We start from the raw sequence: 14,922 nt of genomic DNA on the forward strand, positions 1-14,922 counted from the left end.
ATAGCAGCTTGAAGTATAGCTGTACTGCAATTTTGAAAGAAAAAAACACTAGATAAATAATACCAGGACAACAGAAGTGATAGATATCAAAACATGTATATTGCAATTCCTGTTCTTGCCAAAAACGTGTTTTATCTTAGGCTTCCACCCTGTCAAAAAACAAAAATGTAGAAGTATGCAATGCTGAAAGTTTTAAACTGGCTGATATATTACGGAAGAAATTACACAGCAAAATAAACATTACGCAGCTTGGCAATAATGCTGTGTTTTCCAACAATTCCTGATGCTTGTTTATCCTTTGAACAATAGCCAGACAACACATTGAGGTGGTTCACACATCACATTAAACTAGGACTAAAGAACCGCAAGTCTGCTCGGCCCCAATTTGGCCTGAAAAGCAGTTTTCCTCGAACCACACCCAAACACACCTACTATCAGGGTGTGGAGACACAGCTGCAAAGGAACAGGTGAGCTCTTTAAAGTGCACTCTTCACTGTTCCTGGGCAAGCAAGCCTTGCTGTCAGCACCAACCAGCTGATTGGCACTTTCAGCTAGCCTGCTGGGATTGGCACTTTATAGCAAGCTCCAAAACAGCTTGCTATGAGCACACACATTCATTTGCAACGCTGGCTTGAAGTGAAGTTGGTGATACAAAGGATCTGCCTCTGCAGGCACAACTCAAGCTATGCCTGAAATGATAGATACATAGATAGATAGATAGATAGATAGATAGATAGATAGATAGATAGATAGGGTCACCATGATATCTGGGGATTGACAAGTGGAAGGCTCCACCCTCCTGTCAAAATGGCCTGTGGTGGATGATCAAAATCTTTCCCTTAACCTTGTCTGGATGCTGTTTTCCACCGCAATTATTTTAAACCAGGCATAGGCAAACTTGGCCCTCCAGATGTTTTGGGACTACAACTCCCATCATCCCTAGCTAACAGGACCAGTGGTCAGGGGTGATGGGAGTTGTAGTCCCAAAACATCTGAAGGTCCGGGTTTGCCTATGCCTGTTTTAAACTATGGTTTGAAGTGACGTGAACCAGGCCATTATTAAATGAGAATGGGGAGAACCCATTCAGTCGATAGAGCATGAGACTCTTAACCTCAGGGTCATAGGCTTGAGACCCATGTTGGGCAACAGATTCCTGCATTGTAGGGGGTTGGACTGAATGACCCAACTCTACAATTCTATGACTTTACCTTGTGCTCCTTGGAGAAGAATGTGGGATCTAAATGCATCGAAATAAAAAATTGTGTTTTTTGTTGATTGCCAAATGCTTGTTTGTACCTAGCCATGTGCGTTTCCCATTCCGTGCTATGGTCATTTCCAAGATGTGGGTCACATGGCGTCTAGCTTATTAATAAAGGTCCCAGTTAGAGACCCTCTATACTACATGGTGCTTTAGCAGAATCCTTTCATTTTTAGGATGAGGCCTCTAAACTAATGCATTACTGGCTTCCCTGTATAAGCCAGGATAGAGGTAATTGCCATGTTTATTCCAATGTAGTTTAAGGAATACCTCTCGTTGGGCCAACTGCCTTTTGGTAACAGCAAGCTTTTAATCCTGGCTGGACTTCACAAAGCAAAAAATCAAAATGCAAAGGTAGAGTGAAGTAGCTTTAATGATGAATGTACAGAATGCAGATGTTAGATAATGCCTGCCTATAAGCCTTTCCCATATTAAAAGTTCTTGGCGATATTTTAACCAGCAGGCCCCTCACTGTTTGCTAAAACTGCTCATTAGGCGACAGCTGCTTTAAGGAGCTTTTAGGTTTAAGGATCCTGTCAACTAGGAGAGTCCTCATCAATGCCACCGATAAGCCTGCCCCAGTCGGAGCTGACAGTTTTTTCATCCCCCCTCTGAAATCCCTTGATTCCTGTCATCTTTTCCTCCCCTCCTATGAAATCTCATTCTTGCAGAGGAAAAGGCTTCATGCTGTAACTTATTTAGCTAGTTCAATTAATGTCTAGGGCGCTAATGAGAGTATTTGGATTAAAGGACTACAGCATATAGATGTCAGCAGAATTTACCCATAACCTCAGGCTTTTAAATATCCCTTCCATCTCAATCTCTGTCCAAATTGATTAGGCTGGTATAAATGGCGTTTTTCTAGTCTGTGGATCTCAATGTAAGTTTCAGAGCTTACACTTCAGGATATAGGGAATTTCTGAAATGCAGATTACAAGTGACAGAAATCCCCTCCCCACCTGCCTGTTTCAACAGACAAGGGATTATGGGAGGCACAAATTTGAAGAGCAGCAATGTGGGTGCAGTCTGCAGCCTTGGTAGTTCTCCACACCTAGATGGATGAATGTTAACTGGGTTGGAGTGGTTTAGGGAAAGTGACCATAGGGGATAAATCAAATCTCTCAGTTTCTTCCTCTTAAAGAAGCAGTAACTTCAGCTGTAACCATTCTGAATTAAACCATGTACAGATCAACATATAGTATCTACACAAGCTAAGATCCACAGCTATTTATACTTAAAATAAATAATTACTCTGCCTTTTACTTTGAAATGGAGCCGGTGCTGTTTTGTACCACGCTGATCCATAGCTAGCTACTGGTGGGTAAAAAAATGGGATATATCATTGATATTTAGATACATGGTGGCAGCAGTGAACAACTAAGTAAAAGATTTTAGCCTAAAATAAAGAAAGCAAAGCACTTGGATGTGTGAGAACACCCCATCCAAAATATGCAAGTAGTGTTCACCACAGTAGGCCACCCTTTAAAGGTGAATATCTAACCACCTAACTTCTGCATTCTGCACCCATAGGAGTCATCATCACCCTCCAACACTATAGACAGTGGTATTAAAATAGGCCAAGCAGTCTTCATTCCTGCTTTGCCTATTTTGAATTTTGGCATTACTAAATTGCACAAGTTGCTGCTGCACTAGGCTGTATTAACTGCACAGTATTTAAATAAAGCATCCCTAAAATTATTTATTATTAAGCTTGACAAACTTGTAAAAGTGTTAAGCATTGCATGCCCTGCATTTACGCCTGTTTCTTTTCCTGGGGGGTGGGGTGGGGGGAAGGAGGGAGTCCAGTTTTCAAAGTATTGCTGTCCAAGAAAGTCTAGTGGCACTCTTGGTGGTCCTTAATCATGGAATTGAAGGTGTTCTGGTGCAAACTGGTCTTCACTCTCTTCTCTCTTTGCCTTCTGTTGCAGAACCAGACCCTGACCACTTCTTTCTCCAGATTGAGCCCTTCGGCCATCCGCATGATCTCCTGAGATGACGGCTTGCTTTGTTCTGCAAAATGGCTCTCGAGAGCTTCTTTGGCTGCAATGCTAGAAAGGAGAACCATAACAATTCGATCATATCCTTGGTATCTCAGGCTACATGGAAACTATGGGCCAGTTCATGCAAGGCGTTTCACATATACGACAGGAAAAAAAGTATGACATCCACATGTCATTTGTAGCCTGGGTTGTGCGATGCAAATAGGAAGCATCATCCGTATTTATCCCTGTGCTTTCAATACTAGCGGAGAAAAAGAGGGCAGCACCAAATTCAAGAGAGCAAAGAGGAAAGCAAGGCTCAAATTGGTGCTTTAAAAATGGACGGTACACTGCTTGGGACGCAGGTGGCGCTGTGGGTTAAAGCCTCAGCGCCTAGGACTTGCTGATCGAAAGGTCGGCGGTTCAAATCCTTGCGGCGGGGTGCGCTCCCGCTGCTCGGTCCCAGCGCCTGCCAACCTAGCAGTTCGAAAGCACCTCCGGGTGCAAGTAGATAAATAGGGACCGCTTACCAGTGGGAAGGTAAACAGCGTTTCCGTGTGCGGCTCTGGCTCGCCAGAGCAGTGATGTCACGCTGGCCACGTGACCCGGAAGTGTCTCCGGACAGCGCTGGCCCCTGGCCTCTTAAGTGAGATGGGCGCACAACCCCAGAGTCTGTCAAGACTGGCCCGTATGGGCAGGGGTACCTTTACCTTTACCTTTACATTGCCAAAGGTGTTTTAGTGAAAACCTTCCTTGGGAATATCTCTCACATGTCCAGAGAGGCCTCAGCCACTTCCACCTTTGGAGGCCCCTGGCCATAATAAAAAATAAGAATCAAAACACTTGAGCAAAAAAAGGTAATCTGTACCAGTTAACACAAAATTATGTGTTTTACCACATCACTTTTTAAATTGGCTTAAATTTGCGGTTCTAATCTGAGAGCGTAACGTTTAAAAACAAGTTGGAAACCTTGTTACGATATTATAATATTGCCTCATTCTTTGGGGAAACTACAAACGAATGTTGAAATTGCCTCCAAGCTGCTTGTTGTGCTTTTCAGCCCAAACTGAAATATTGTGAAAATATTCAGATATGTGGTATATTTCTTCCAAAGCCAAGTGGGATAACAAAAAAACAATTCCCTCCGTATTGGTACAAATTTTCATTTTCACCACAAGGGGGCAGCATTATACTTTGTGTTTGACATGAAAGGGGCTGTGCAAAGCAGGTAGGATTCTGATGTAAAACAGCCGGGAAGGTACGTTCCCTTTTCAGGGTTTCTTTTTAGAGAAGTTGTACTTTGCAATGTATTTGTGTTGCTGAGGAATGACATCCTCATGAGGAATGAGTGGGTGGGGTGTGGGTGTATCAGCATTGGCAGGGTGGTGGAGTAAAACAAAACATTGTGGTTTTTCTCAATTCAAAATCGTACAAGATTGAATTAGCACAGGTCTTTTAAAGGGACCACAAACTCAACTGTAAGTATATGGAGGAACAAAATAAAAAAATTCCTTCCAGTAGCACCTTAGAGACCAACTCAGTTTGTTCTTGGTATGAGCTTTCATGTGCATGCACACTTCTTCAGATAACATGCACACGAAAGCTCATACCAATAACAAACTGAGTTGGTCTCTAAGGTGCTACTGGAAGGAATTTTTTTATTTAGTTTTGACTACGGCAGACCAACACGGCTACCTACCTGTAACTAGGTATATGGAAGAAAATAGTGTGATGTTTTGGACCTCCCCCCCCCCAACACATATAAGGACTGTATATGTAATTAACAAGGCAATCATATACATGTGTATTTGGAAGTGGTGCAATGGGTCAGGGCATCTGGCTATTAACCAGAAGGTTGGTGGTTCGAGCCCACCCAGGGAAGGCTGTGGGCAGGATTCGGTTGCACTAGATCAGTGTTTCCCAACCTTTGGCCTCTAGCTGTTTTTGGACTACAACTCCCATCATCCCTAGCTAGCAAGACCCAGTGGTCAGGGATGATGGGAATTGTAGTCCATAAACAGCTGGAGACCAAAGGCTGGGAAACATTGCACTAGATGACCCTCAGGGTCATTCATTCATTATATTTCTATGCCACTTTTCACTTACGTGAATCACAAAGTGGCTTTCAACAATAAACAACATAACAGACCATCACAATTACAACATAAATCACATAGAATAATTAACAGATCGCCAGTAAAACAATTACAAATCATCAGCAAAGCAACCATCTTCTATAAAACACTTACGGTATTTACAAAACAACTAAAGGGGAAAAAGCTAAGCAGTCTAATTCTACAAGCCACTGGGGCGGGGGGGGGGGGGCTTTCCAACTCTATAATTCTAGGTTCTTAGTCTCCGACAAGTGTTTTATAGAAGGGAAGGGTCCTCTCTTTGTGCCTAACGGCTGCATTGCATTAGTGGGCTGGGCCAGAGGCAATAGTGGGCCAATGAGGAAGACTCTTACCTTTCTACAGGAGTCTACATTCTAGCCACACAAGAGTCAGAGGTTTACACACCCCTCCAACATCCATCCAGATGAGTAAGATGGGCAAAAGCACCCATGGGTGGCATGGAGCAGGGCCACTGGGGGTTCATCCACACGTTCATTGGGAGACGTGTGGGGAAAGTCTTGAGGACTGACTAGAAAGACCAGGTAGGCTGCCTTTTGCCCCTGGACCCAAAATCCCTAACCCCTGGTATGTAGGATGGCAGCCTTAGAAGGCTATTCCTACAGATGGGAATACTCAAGGGCTGACTGCCTGCGTTTCCCAAAGCTGAAAAGCCCAGTACAGCATCCAGCCGTGTTACCTTATAGTTGTTCTGCGTTTCCTTTTCCGCTCATTCACTCCAACTTTTTCATTGTATAAAGCTGCAGAACAGAACATTGTGAGAGAAAGCGACTTCCAGTGATAACATGCACAGTATCAAAAGCTATTGTGACCTGCAATTCCTGTGAACTAAATGCTCACATTTCAGTGATTTCAAAATAGGACCCACACCTAAGACCCAGGGGGCGCTTTGTCACCTGGTTCATTGGCACCTGGGACAGAGCTAGTGGGAACAATCCTGTTTCCTCCCTTGACTAAATGTGCTAAAGGGGTTGCTGGAGCAGGCCTGTGCTTTCTGAAAATTGTTCTCTGCTCCGCATCAGTTTCAATGCACACAAGCAAGGAAATCTCCTTTAAGAAGAGCCATGGAATTTTGGGTTATACCTCCTACTTGTTCTGCTTCCTCCAGCCACTTGGTTAGGATGGATTTTAGTTTGCAAGCATTCTTGAAGCTCAGCTGCAAGTTTTCAAACCGGCAAATAGTTGTTTGGCTGAACTCAGAGCCATGCACGGCAGCCAAAGCCTCTCCAACGTTAGTTTGGGTATAACCTGCAAAAGAAAACAATCCTACAAGCTCAGGGAAAGATGCTGGCATAGGAACACTTTATCTATCTATCTATCTATCTATCTATCTATCTCTATCTATCTATCTATCTATCTATCTATCTATCTATCTATCTATCATCTATCTATCTTTCTATCTATTTATCAGTCTACACACCCACCCACACACCCACCTATATATATGCATACACTGATGATTTTGAAGCTCTTCCGGAATTTTTCTTTCATCTAATAAAACAAATCTGATTTTGATTTCACACCAATCAGACACAGAAAAGGTTTTCCAATGAGGAAGCCATTAATCTGTGGCTGCAAAAATAACAAAGAATCCTGTGTCACCTTGAAGACTGCATTTGCTAATTAGCTAACCAATGCCAGGCTGTCCAAATTATCAACTTTGCATGAATGGCCACTGGTAATGCCATAATTCGCATTCCCTGTACCTCTCTGCTTTTCTTTTTCTTCTGACCTCCGTGAGATCAGTAAATAGGATGATTCTGCATCTATGGATAATGCTTAATGCATCTACAGCCACTTTATGCACCACATGCCACAAAAGTTATGCCAAAGTAAATTTCTTTGTTTTTAAGCTGTCACAAGATTCCCTGTTGCTTGTACAAAATAAAGTGTTTTAATTTTAACACAGAAGCAGGCAAACTAAAAAGGGATCCTTGCACTATACAAGGCTTGCGCTATACATTTCCTACCGCTCAGAAAAGACATTCACATTTAGATTTCCTGCATATGATCATTTATATCACTGCACAATTTTTGAAGAATGTGGGAGGCTTGAAAAGCTCCAGTATTGGGTAAAAACCCAGTTCATTTGCAATAGTACTTAGACATGGACCTTTCACACTGCCCTTTCTACTCTGCTGCTGAAAGTTGACCATTTTATCATTATCCGTATGCCACAATCCATGCATTTGTCGCTTTAGCATAAGCAAAATATTTTTTTAAAAAAAATCTCCTAACATCTTTAATTAAATAAGTCACATACCCAGCTTAATTCTTCTCAGCTTGAACTCATTGGCAAACTTTTCTAGCTCCCTGATTTCAGGAGAATCCATGTCTATTGGTTCTTCGATTGACTTGTTCTTCTTGCGGAATTCCTGCTTGAAATCAGTGACCGAGTCATCTCCAAGGATGGAGGGGTGCATGGAAGGAAAGCTGTGGCCCAGAGCACATGAACTGGCACTCAGCGCATGGTCAGGGAATTTATAAAGGCAAGGGGTGAGGCTACCTGTTGGAGAACAAAAACAAATGCTATAATTTCCTAGCTCACATCATTTAGCAGCAGTGCAATCCTAGGCAGACCTTTACTCAGAAGTAAGCCTCACCAAGATCAATGGGACACACTCCCAGGTAAGTGGCATGGGACTAAAGTTTTAATAGCTTATTCTCGTTTCATATTACCCAGGTCTTATGTCCACTGGTCTTATTGATTGTTCTGGAAACTGTTCTGTGGCCCTCTGTGGTGAAAAGTGGCCTATAAATATTGGAAATGAATAAACAAATAGACTGTGCTGGGTTCCCACTTTGCTTCCAAGCCCACTAAAGGTGCTAAAACCCTAAAAAGCTGAGGGCCAGGCTATCTGAAACACTATCTCTTCCCATATGAACCTTTCCACAGGCTAATAAGTCCTTTCGTATCTCTCACCAGAAAAATAGATTTGATTAGTGAATAGACAAGAAGGGCCCTTTTCTGGGGCAGCTCCTGACTTTGCAGGATTCCCTCCCGATGAAGATGACTAGCTCCAAACACAAGGTCCCTTTTAGTCATCCTTATTCTGTATGGCTTTTCATCGTTTCTAAATGGCTGTACTTGAGGGACAATTCCAACAGATTCCACACGAAAAACACTTATGTCCCTGTGGAGATGGCAGTACTGAATCGGTGGCGCATGCCCTTCTGGCTTGCACTCTTTATAAAGACTTGAGGAATGAGATTATTACCCCTCTTTTATTGTCCATTCCGGGTCGCTCAACCACTGCTACAGTGTCCTTTCTCTTGGCAGATCAAGATGAGCAGGTGACAGCAAAGGTTGCAAGGTTTTTAGCTGGGGCAATCAGAATAAGATCCACTATTTGACTATTGATTATAAACCCTAAAATGCATTTTATACAATTGACTGTTTATTTTCATTCAATATATCATATTGTTGTTTTATTGCTATGGCCGATGGCTGACACAAATAAAGATTCATTCATTCATTCATTCCCGATGATGATGACTAGCTCCAACCACAAGGTCCCTTTTAGTCATCCCTATTCTGTATGGCTTTTCATCGTTTTTAAATGGCAATTAAGATTTAAACCCTGCTCCTTTTGATTTTGAACTACCGCTGTTACAGGAATGCCTCTCGGGCGCTGAAACCTTTTATGTAATAAGGTTAATCAGTTAGGGAAAACAAAACAAAATGAAACAGGACAGACTTGCCTTGCAATGTGCCAACACCATTCACAATGTTGGGATGGGGCATACTGCAGGTCTGCAAAATGCGGCTTTGAGAGAGGCTGGCTGCCAGCATATCTGGACCTGCAGGCTTGATACCTGGGTAAAAAGGGGGAGGGGGAAGTTGAGAGTGCAGTAAGACCATTTCAGTTGAGACAAACTGAATTAGTTACAGATGTATTCCCCCCCCCCCCCCGCTTTACGGGCCCACTGGTTTTTAGGGAACATTTCTTACCTGCCATCACGCCGTAGGCAGCTTGCTGGTTTCCATAATGGCAGGAAGGGATGGAATAATGCAGACCTGGTAGAACATTCCCCAGTGTCGGCATGGAGAGGCATATGGAGGAAGATTTAGGGGTTGGGGTTAACAAAACAGAGGATAACGGTAAGAACATGCATAAGGACCCGAAGATCATCTATTCAACCCAACCAAAGTATACCACAGTGGTACCTCAGGTTACATACGCTTCAGGTTACAGACTCCGCTAACCCAGAAATAGTGCTTCAGGTTAAGAACCTTGCTTCAGGATGAGAACAGAAATCATGCTCTGGCGGCTCGGCAGCAGCAGGAGGCCCCATTAGCTAAAGTGGTGCTTCAGGTTAAGAACAGTTTCAGGTTAAGTACGGACCTCCGGAGCGAATTAATTTCTTAACCCGAGGTACCACTGTATGTCATTGAAATTCTACGCAATATTGACCCAGAATAGATTCCAATGTATAGTTAGCAGAGTAAAACCTTAAACACGTTGCAGGATTACCCCCCAAAATAGACCAGAGGCAATGAATATTTCATCCAGCCGAGCTTTACTGCTACTGAAGGCAAATGAGCATAATGGTCACAAATCCAATACATTCAGGATTGGCGCTGTCCATAAGAAATCCAGCTGCAGCAGACTTAACTTGAATAACTTATAATAAGTCTAAAACCTTAACACTAAGCATGCTATGTACAGAACACCACACCAGAAGGAAAAGATACAGAAAGAGAAAGTGAAACCCAGGCTCCTTCTGGCCCTACTTTTATAGTCAGCATGACCTTGACTGAAAAAATAAGAGAACCAGTTTAAGCCGGCTATACTCAGCTTCTCCGAAGGAATAACCCAGAATATCAGGAACTCCTGCTTGTTTCTTCCACACAGAGAAGCTTCCAGAACCCTCTTGAATTAATTAGAATGGGAAAGATCTCTACACATCAGATCAATACTTTCTGCACCAAGAAATGCAAACTGGGACCAGTGTACTAGAATTGTCTTGCCCCACATGTGTTCATTTGACCTCTTCAGTTGAAGAATTAGCACCACTACAGATGTCACAGAAGACCCGTTTAGTGTGGCAGCATCTACACTTTGGAACTTCCCGCCTGTTGAGATGAAGCAGGTGCCTTCACTGTTCTATGTTTGGTGCCTGCTAAACAAATTCCTGTTTAGACAAGCCTACCCAGACACTAAGAAAGTGGAGGTAATTTTACTCAGCTTTAATATTTTACCTTCTATTTGTATGCTTTAAAAGTATGGTTGTAATTTCCCCCCCTTTATTTTATTGTTTTATCTTTTTGTAAACTGCTCTGAGCGTTGTTCTTTTCTTTTTTTTACAATCAAATTGTGTACAAATGTTACGAAATAAACAGGCAAATAAATAATACATTATATTCACATTTTGGATCTGTCTTGAGTCTATACTCTACCTTTTGGAGAGCATCTTAAGAAAGTGTGTAAATTTGAGCTGTACATTCAGGGAAAGCAACTGCATGCACCCAGCTTTCAACGCACCTCAGATTTACCATGCAGGACAAAGTTGTTGAAAGCAGGTGGAGCAGAAGTCCAGTAAATGTAGGCCATTGTGTGCTAGCTATATATTTTATTGTGTAAATTTTACAAAATAAAACCTTTTTTTTAAAAAAATAGCCATGTCTGATGTGGGCAGATGATAAAGGAATCAAAGGAACATTTGACTACTTCTTGAACTATGAATGGCTTCTGCGTTAGTCAAATATACCCATTGTTCTTTGGTTTGATTCCATTTTACACAGAAGGAACTCCCCTGCCCGCAAATCAGTGCATCCAGTTTTACTTCAAAACAGAGCTGTTTGTTAAAGATCACACATGCAAGTTTCAATATAGTTCTGTACTAATCCAATCCTTATCTGTCAGGCTGGTCAAAAGTCCGCAGTATGAACTATTCACAAAATTTTTAAAAAGCAAGTGTGTTTATGTGTGTGGCAGGGGGGTTGTGCACTGCAAATAAATCACTGTGTGCCAAGCCGTTTTTGATTTTCATTCTTTCAGCCACAGTTCTTGTTTTAAGGCATTGAAATAGAAATGAATTATATTCCTGGAAGGATTCTATTTCACATTAAATTAAAACGGCAGTGCAGCGTTCTGCTTCTTTCTTCATTTCTTTTGAATCCACAAATTGGTTTTCTCCCATGTAACAGAAAAAAAGTTTTAACTTAATGATCTTTGAAATAGTTGGATACAGTATAATATACTTTCAGGGTCATCTGCTTTAATACACATCTTGATGCTTCTCTGAAATTAAAAACGGAGAGCTCTTGAAGTCACAGGAAACCTAAGGAACTGAAAAGAGCCTAGCTTAAATTGCCTGCAGGGCAGAGGAGAGAGTAGCAGCTTCTGAGCACAATGACTTTCATGCATCACTGATATATCTCATTTGGGAGAAACCAGATGTGGAGCGATGAAGGAACGCCACACAAAAGCCTCTGTCAGTGGGACTTGGATCTCTACCTTAAAAATCATATTTCCCTGCCTTCCCAAGGAGCATCTATTATTCTAAACCAGCACAAGGCATCCTCTGCCTCCTTCTGAGTGGTCTGTCTTATTGTTGTTGATGTGGCATGGCCAGTCACTGGGACCATAGTGCAGCATTTAGTTGTGAGTCCACAACTACCAGAAGATTATTTGGAGGGGGTGGTAGTGTTAGTGGGGAGACATTGGTGAAGTCGAGGTTGACCAGGTAGAACGTTGCCAAGGTAGCCCTCAAATCTAATTCTTGAAACAATTCTTATTTTGGAAAAAAATATTCTAAAACTGTGAACTCTCTGGCAGGTTATATAAAACCTTGCAAGTGTTTGAAAGTATGACTTGAGACAAATGCAGATGTGGCAGAAAGTTCAGAAGCCATGGCCCACTTTTCCAGTTTAGACTGACCTTGGATACGGCTGTGTTTCCAATCCCAGTTCAAAGTGCCAAATACTGCCTTTAAAGATGGCAGTCTTTAAGGATTATCAAGTCTTTAAGGATTATCAAGGTGTTTTAAGGATTATCGTGCGATCATACCCAATTTCTGAGATCTGTGAGGCCATTTCCAGCTGGGTTCAGACATGCTGGTGGTAGGAAAATGGGACAGAGTATCTATGGTTGCAGCCCAGACTATGGAATTCCCTCTAGGAGGCTTGTTGGCTCCTTCCTTATCAAACTTTTATTGATTGGTGAAACCTCTTTTTGATGTACCTTCAATATAGATTAATTCCCACTCCCTGTGCCTCTCCCTGGGTGTTAGGTTGCAAATTCATCTGGTTCTATTTTTCCGTCTGCTTAAACACACATACTGGAGATTGAAAAAAATGGGCATACAAATGATTTTAAGATTGAAATTGTCATTTCATGCCACTTGGAATAAATTGATGCTTTTGATCAACTCTAAAGGCCCTTCCAAGCAACCTTTTTATTGTGCTTTCATGATTATTTGGTATCAGGGAGGTTATACATACAATCCCACTTTCAATACTGTTTGTGTTTGCAAAGCTTTTGGAGGCAGACAAACTCTTCTGTTCCCAAACAGTGCATGTTCCTGCTAAAATCCTTCAATTTTTTATACCACAAACATTCCAAGTTATTTTTTGTTTTTCACTCCCAGATAGCTTTTATAGCACTCTTGTTCAAGATGTTTAGCTCCAGATGACAATAATGCAGTAACACTGGAGAAGCATTGCAGAACATCTAATAAAGCAGAAGGATGTGTGGATGCTCCAATGTAAACCACCACAAATTCAGTATAAACGAGTCAATTACATGTTGCAGAATATACCACCAACTAGAGCAGCAGCAGCAACAACAAAAAAATGTCATATGGAAGAGTCCAAATGAAAATTAATTGTTAATAATGCCATACTTAGACATGCAACTGAAAACAGGATTTATTAGCTTAGTTAATATTTGTATCACCTTAGATTTTTAGTGCTTGCATATGTGCAAACTGGTTGGTTTTATTTTCCACTTCATATAATGCATCTTCCCATTCTTTAGTATGAGTTTTTTGAGAAGTAGGGAATAAGACATTTTAGATTGTAAATGGTTTTAGGAATTGTGATACGCTTTTACCATTTTGGATTTATGTTTCGTCTTGTTTTTAAATGGTTTTAAATTTTGTACGTCGTGTGAATTGATTTTATTCACACATTTGTACACCACCCTGGAATCGTCTGTTGAAACATTTAAGAAACACTTTAAAGAAATACGACATCAGATAAATAAATAAGACACCAGCCTTTTGATGATGTATTATGATGATCCAGCTTCTCCATTGTGAAGATTTTACTGGAAAGCTAATGTGGCAATTAAAAAAACAACGACTACACCATACACAATTAAACCTGGCACGCTGGTAGTTTTAGTTTGAATCATTTGCTCAGAGAACCTAATCTCTTTAAAAAGTTTTCCCTTCAAGGGCTTGCGTAGCATATGAAAGATGCCAAGGCATGGCACATTGAGAAGAGCAACACTGATAGAATAAAAAAAGTACCTGTTGAGACCACATTGGTGGCATGATTGGAGACGGGTAAGCACTCTGCAGCACTGTGATGCATTATCAGAGGCAGAGAGGGTGACGAGTCTGAATTCAAAGGGATGAAGGTGTCAGCTGAAGGAAAGGCTTGACAACTCATTCCCACAAGCAAACAGAAAAGGAAGAACGAAGAGATGCCTTGCCTTGCTTTTCTCCCAAGTCTACCCTATGCACTTCCCAGCAGTCCGGATTCGATTGTACCACTTTCCCTTGCATATATACATAACATGGGTTATGGTGCACAGGGAAGTCGTGTGCAGGTATTTATACTGTCAGGAAATCCCTTTATCCATTTTAATGTGCTTTGCCTGGCCAAGTTGCCTGATCACTTAGGAACCTCCTTCCTCCCCACCCAAATGCAACAGACACCCAATTAATGAGGGGAAACCAGAGACCCAATTTTTCCCCAGGTTCTTTTCAAGCAGGCTTTTGTGAAGGAACAATATTGGATAAGGCTGCAGGAGGGAGTCTTTTTACCCCAATTTCTGCTCATATGATAGTTGCGGAAACCTCCTCGGTGTTATCCAACCGTATGAACACCTGCCCCAAAAGCCAAAAAAACAAACACTCAAATCACACAGAGATCCCCACCGCACAAATCAAAAGGTTGAAAAACCAAAATATTACCAAAAAACACCAAAAAAAATCCAAAAGTTATATATGTAAATCAAAATCAAAAACTATAGAAATGAGATTTGGTTCTTAATTTTTGGATTATATGAAGAAATCTGTAAACAGATGTTATTTCATGAACAAGGCTTCAAACATACTACTCTGCATGATAAGAAGTACTAAGTGTTTATTGAGACTAGTCAGACTTGGAAAATACATGAAAGATGTGTTGTTTTAAGGTCCTATGGGAATAAGTTGCATTTTATAACCTTTTGCTTTTAAATGTTGCTGTTTTTAAAAAAAATTCAGAGACTCACATTGAAAAGGCATTGTAATAAACATAGCTTCTGATAAAACCAAATATAAGATATAAGATCAGATAAACATTCACCCTACTTTGAAGTCATTAATACATTTAAG

The 14,922-nt window shown here is 41.3% G+C and overlaps 2 protein-coding genes across 2 annotated transcripts in view; one reads left to right on the forward strand and one right to left on the reverse strand.

Annotated features, from left to right (window-relative positions):
• LOC310842814 (uncharacterized protein) overlaps positions 1 to 14,922 on the forward strand; it is a gene marked incomplete at its 3' end in the record, with an annotated part of 217,824 nt that overhangs the window by 58,481 nt on the left and 144,421 nt on the right. The window lies entirely within an intron of this gene.
• On the reverse strand, positions 3,089 to 13,990 carry POU1F1 (POU class 1 homeobox 1; the record flags this gene model as incomplete). The annotated part of the gene is made up of 7 exons (XM_083737230.1): positions 3,089 to 3,307; positions 6,050 to 6,110; positions 6,454 to 6,618; positions 7,634 to 7,872; positions 9,069 to 9,186; positions 9,323 to 9,388; positions 13,849 to 13,990. The coding sequence occupies 7 exons, from the start codon at positions 13,988 to 13,990 to the stop codon at positions 3,094 to 3,096; spliced, it is 1,005 nt and encodes a 334-aa protein (XP_083593356.1). The 3' UTR covers positions 3,089 to 3,093.

This window comes from Podarcis gaigeae, assembly GCF_964106915.1.
Source record: "Podarcis gaigeae genome assembly, chromosome: 4".
Classification (NCBI taxonomy): Eukaryota; Metazoa; Chordata; class Lepidosauria; order Squamata; family Lacertidae; genus Podarcis; species Podarcis gaigeae.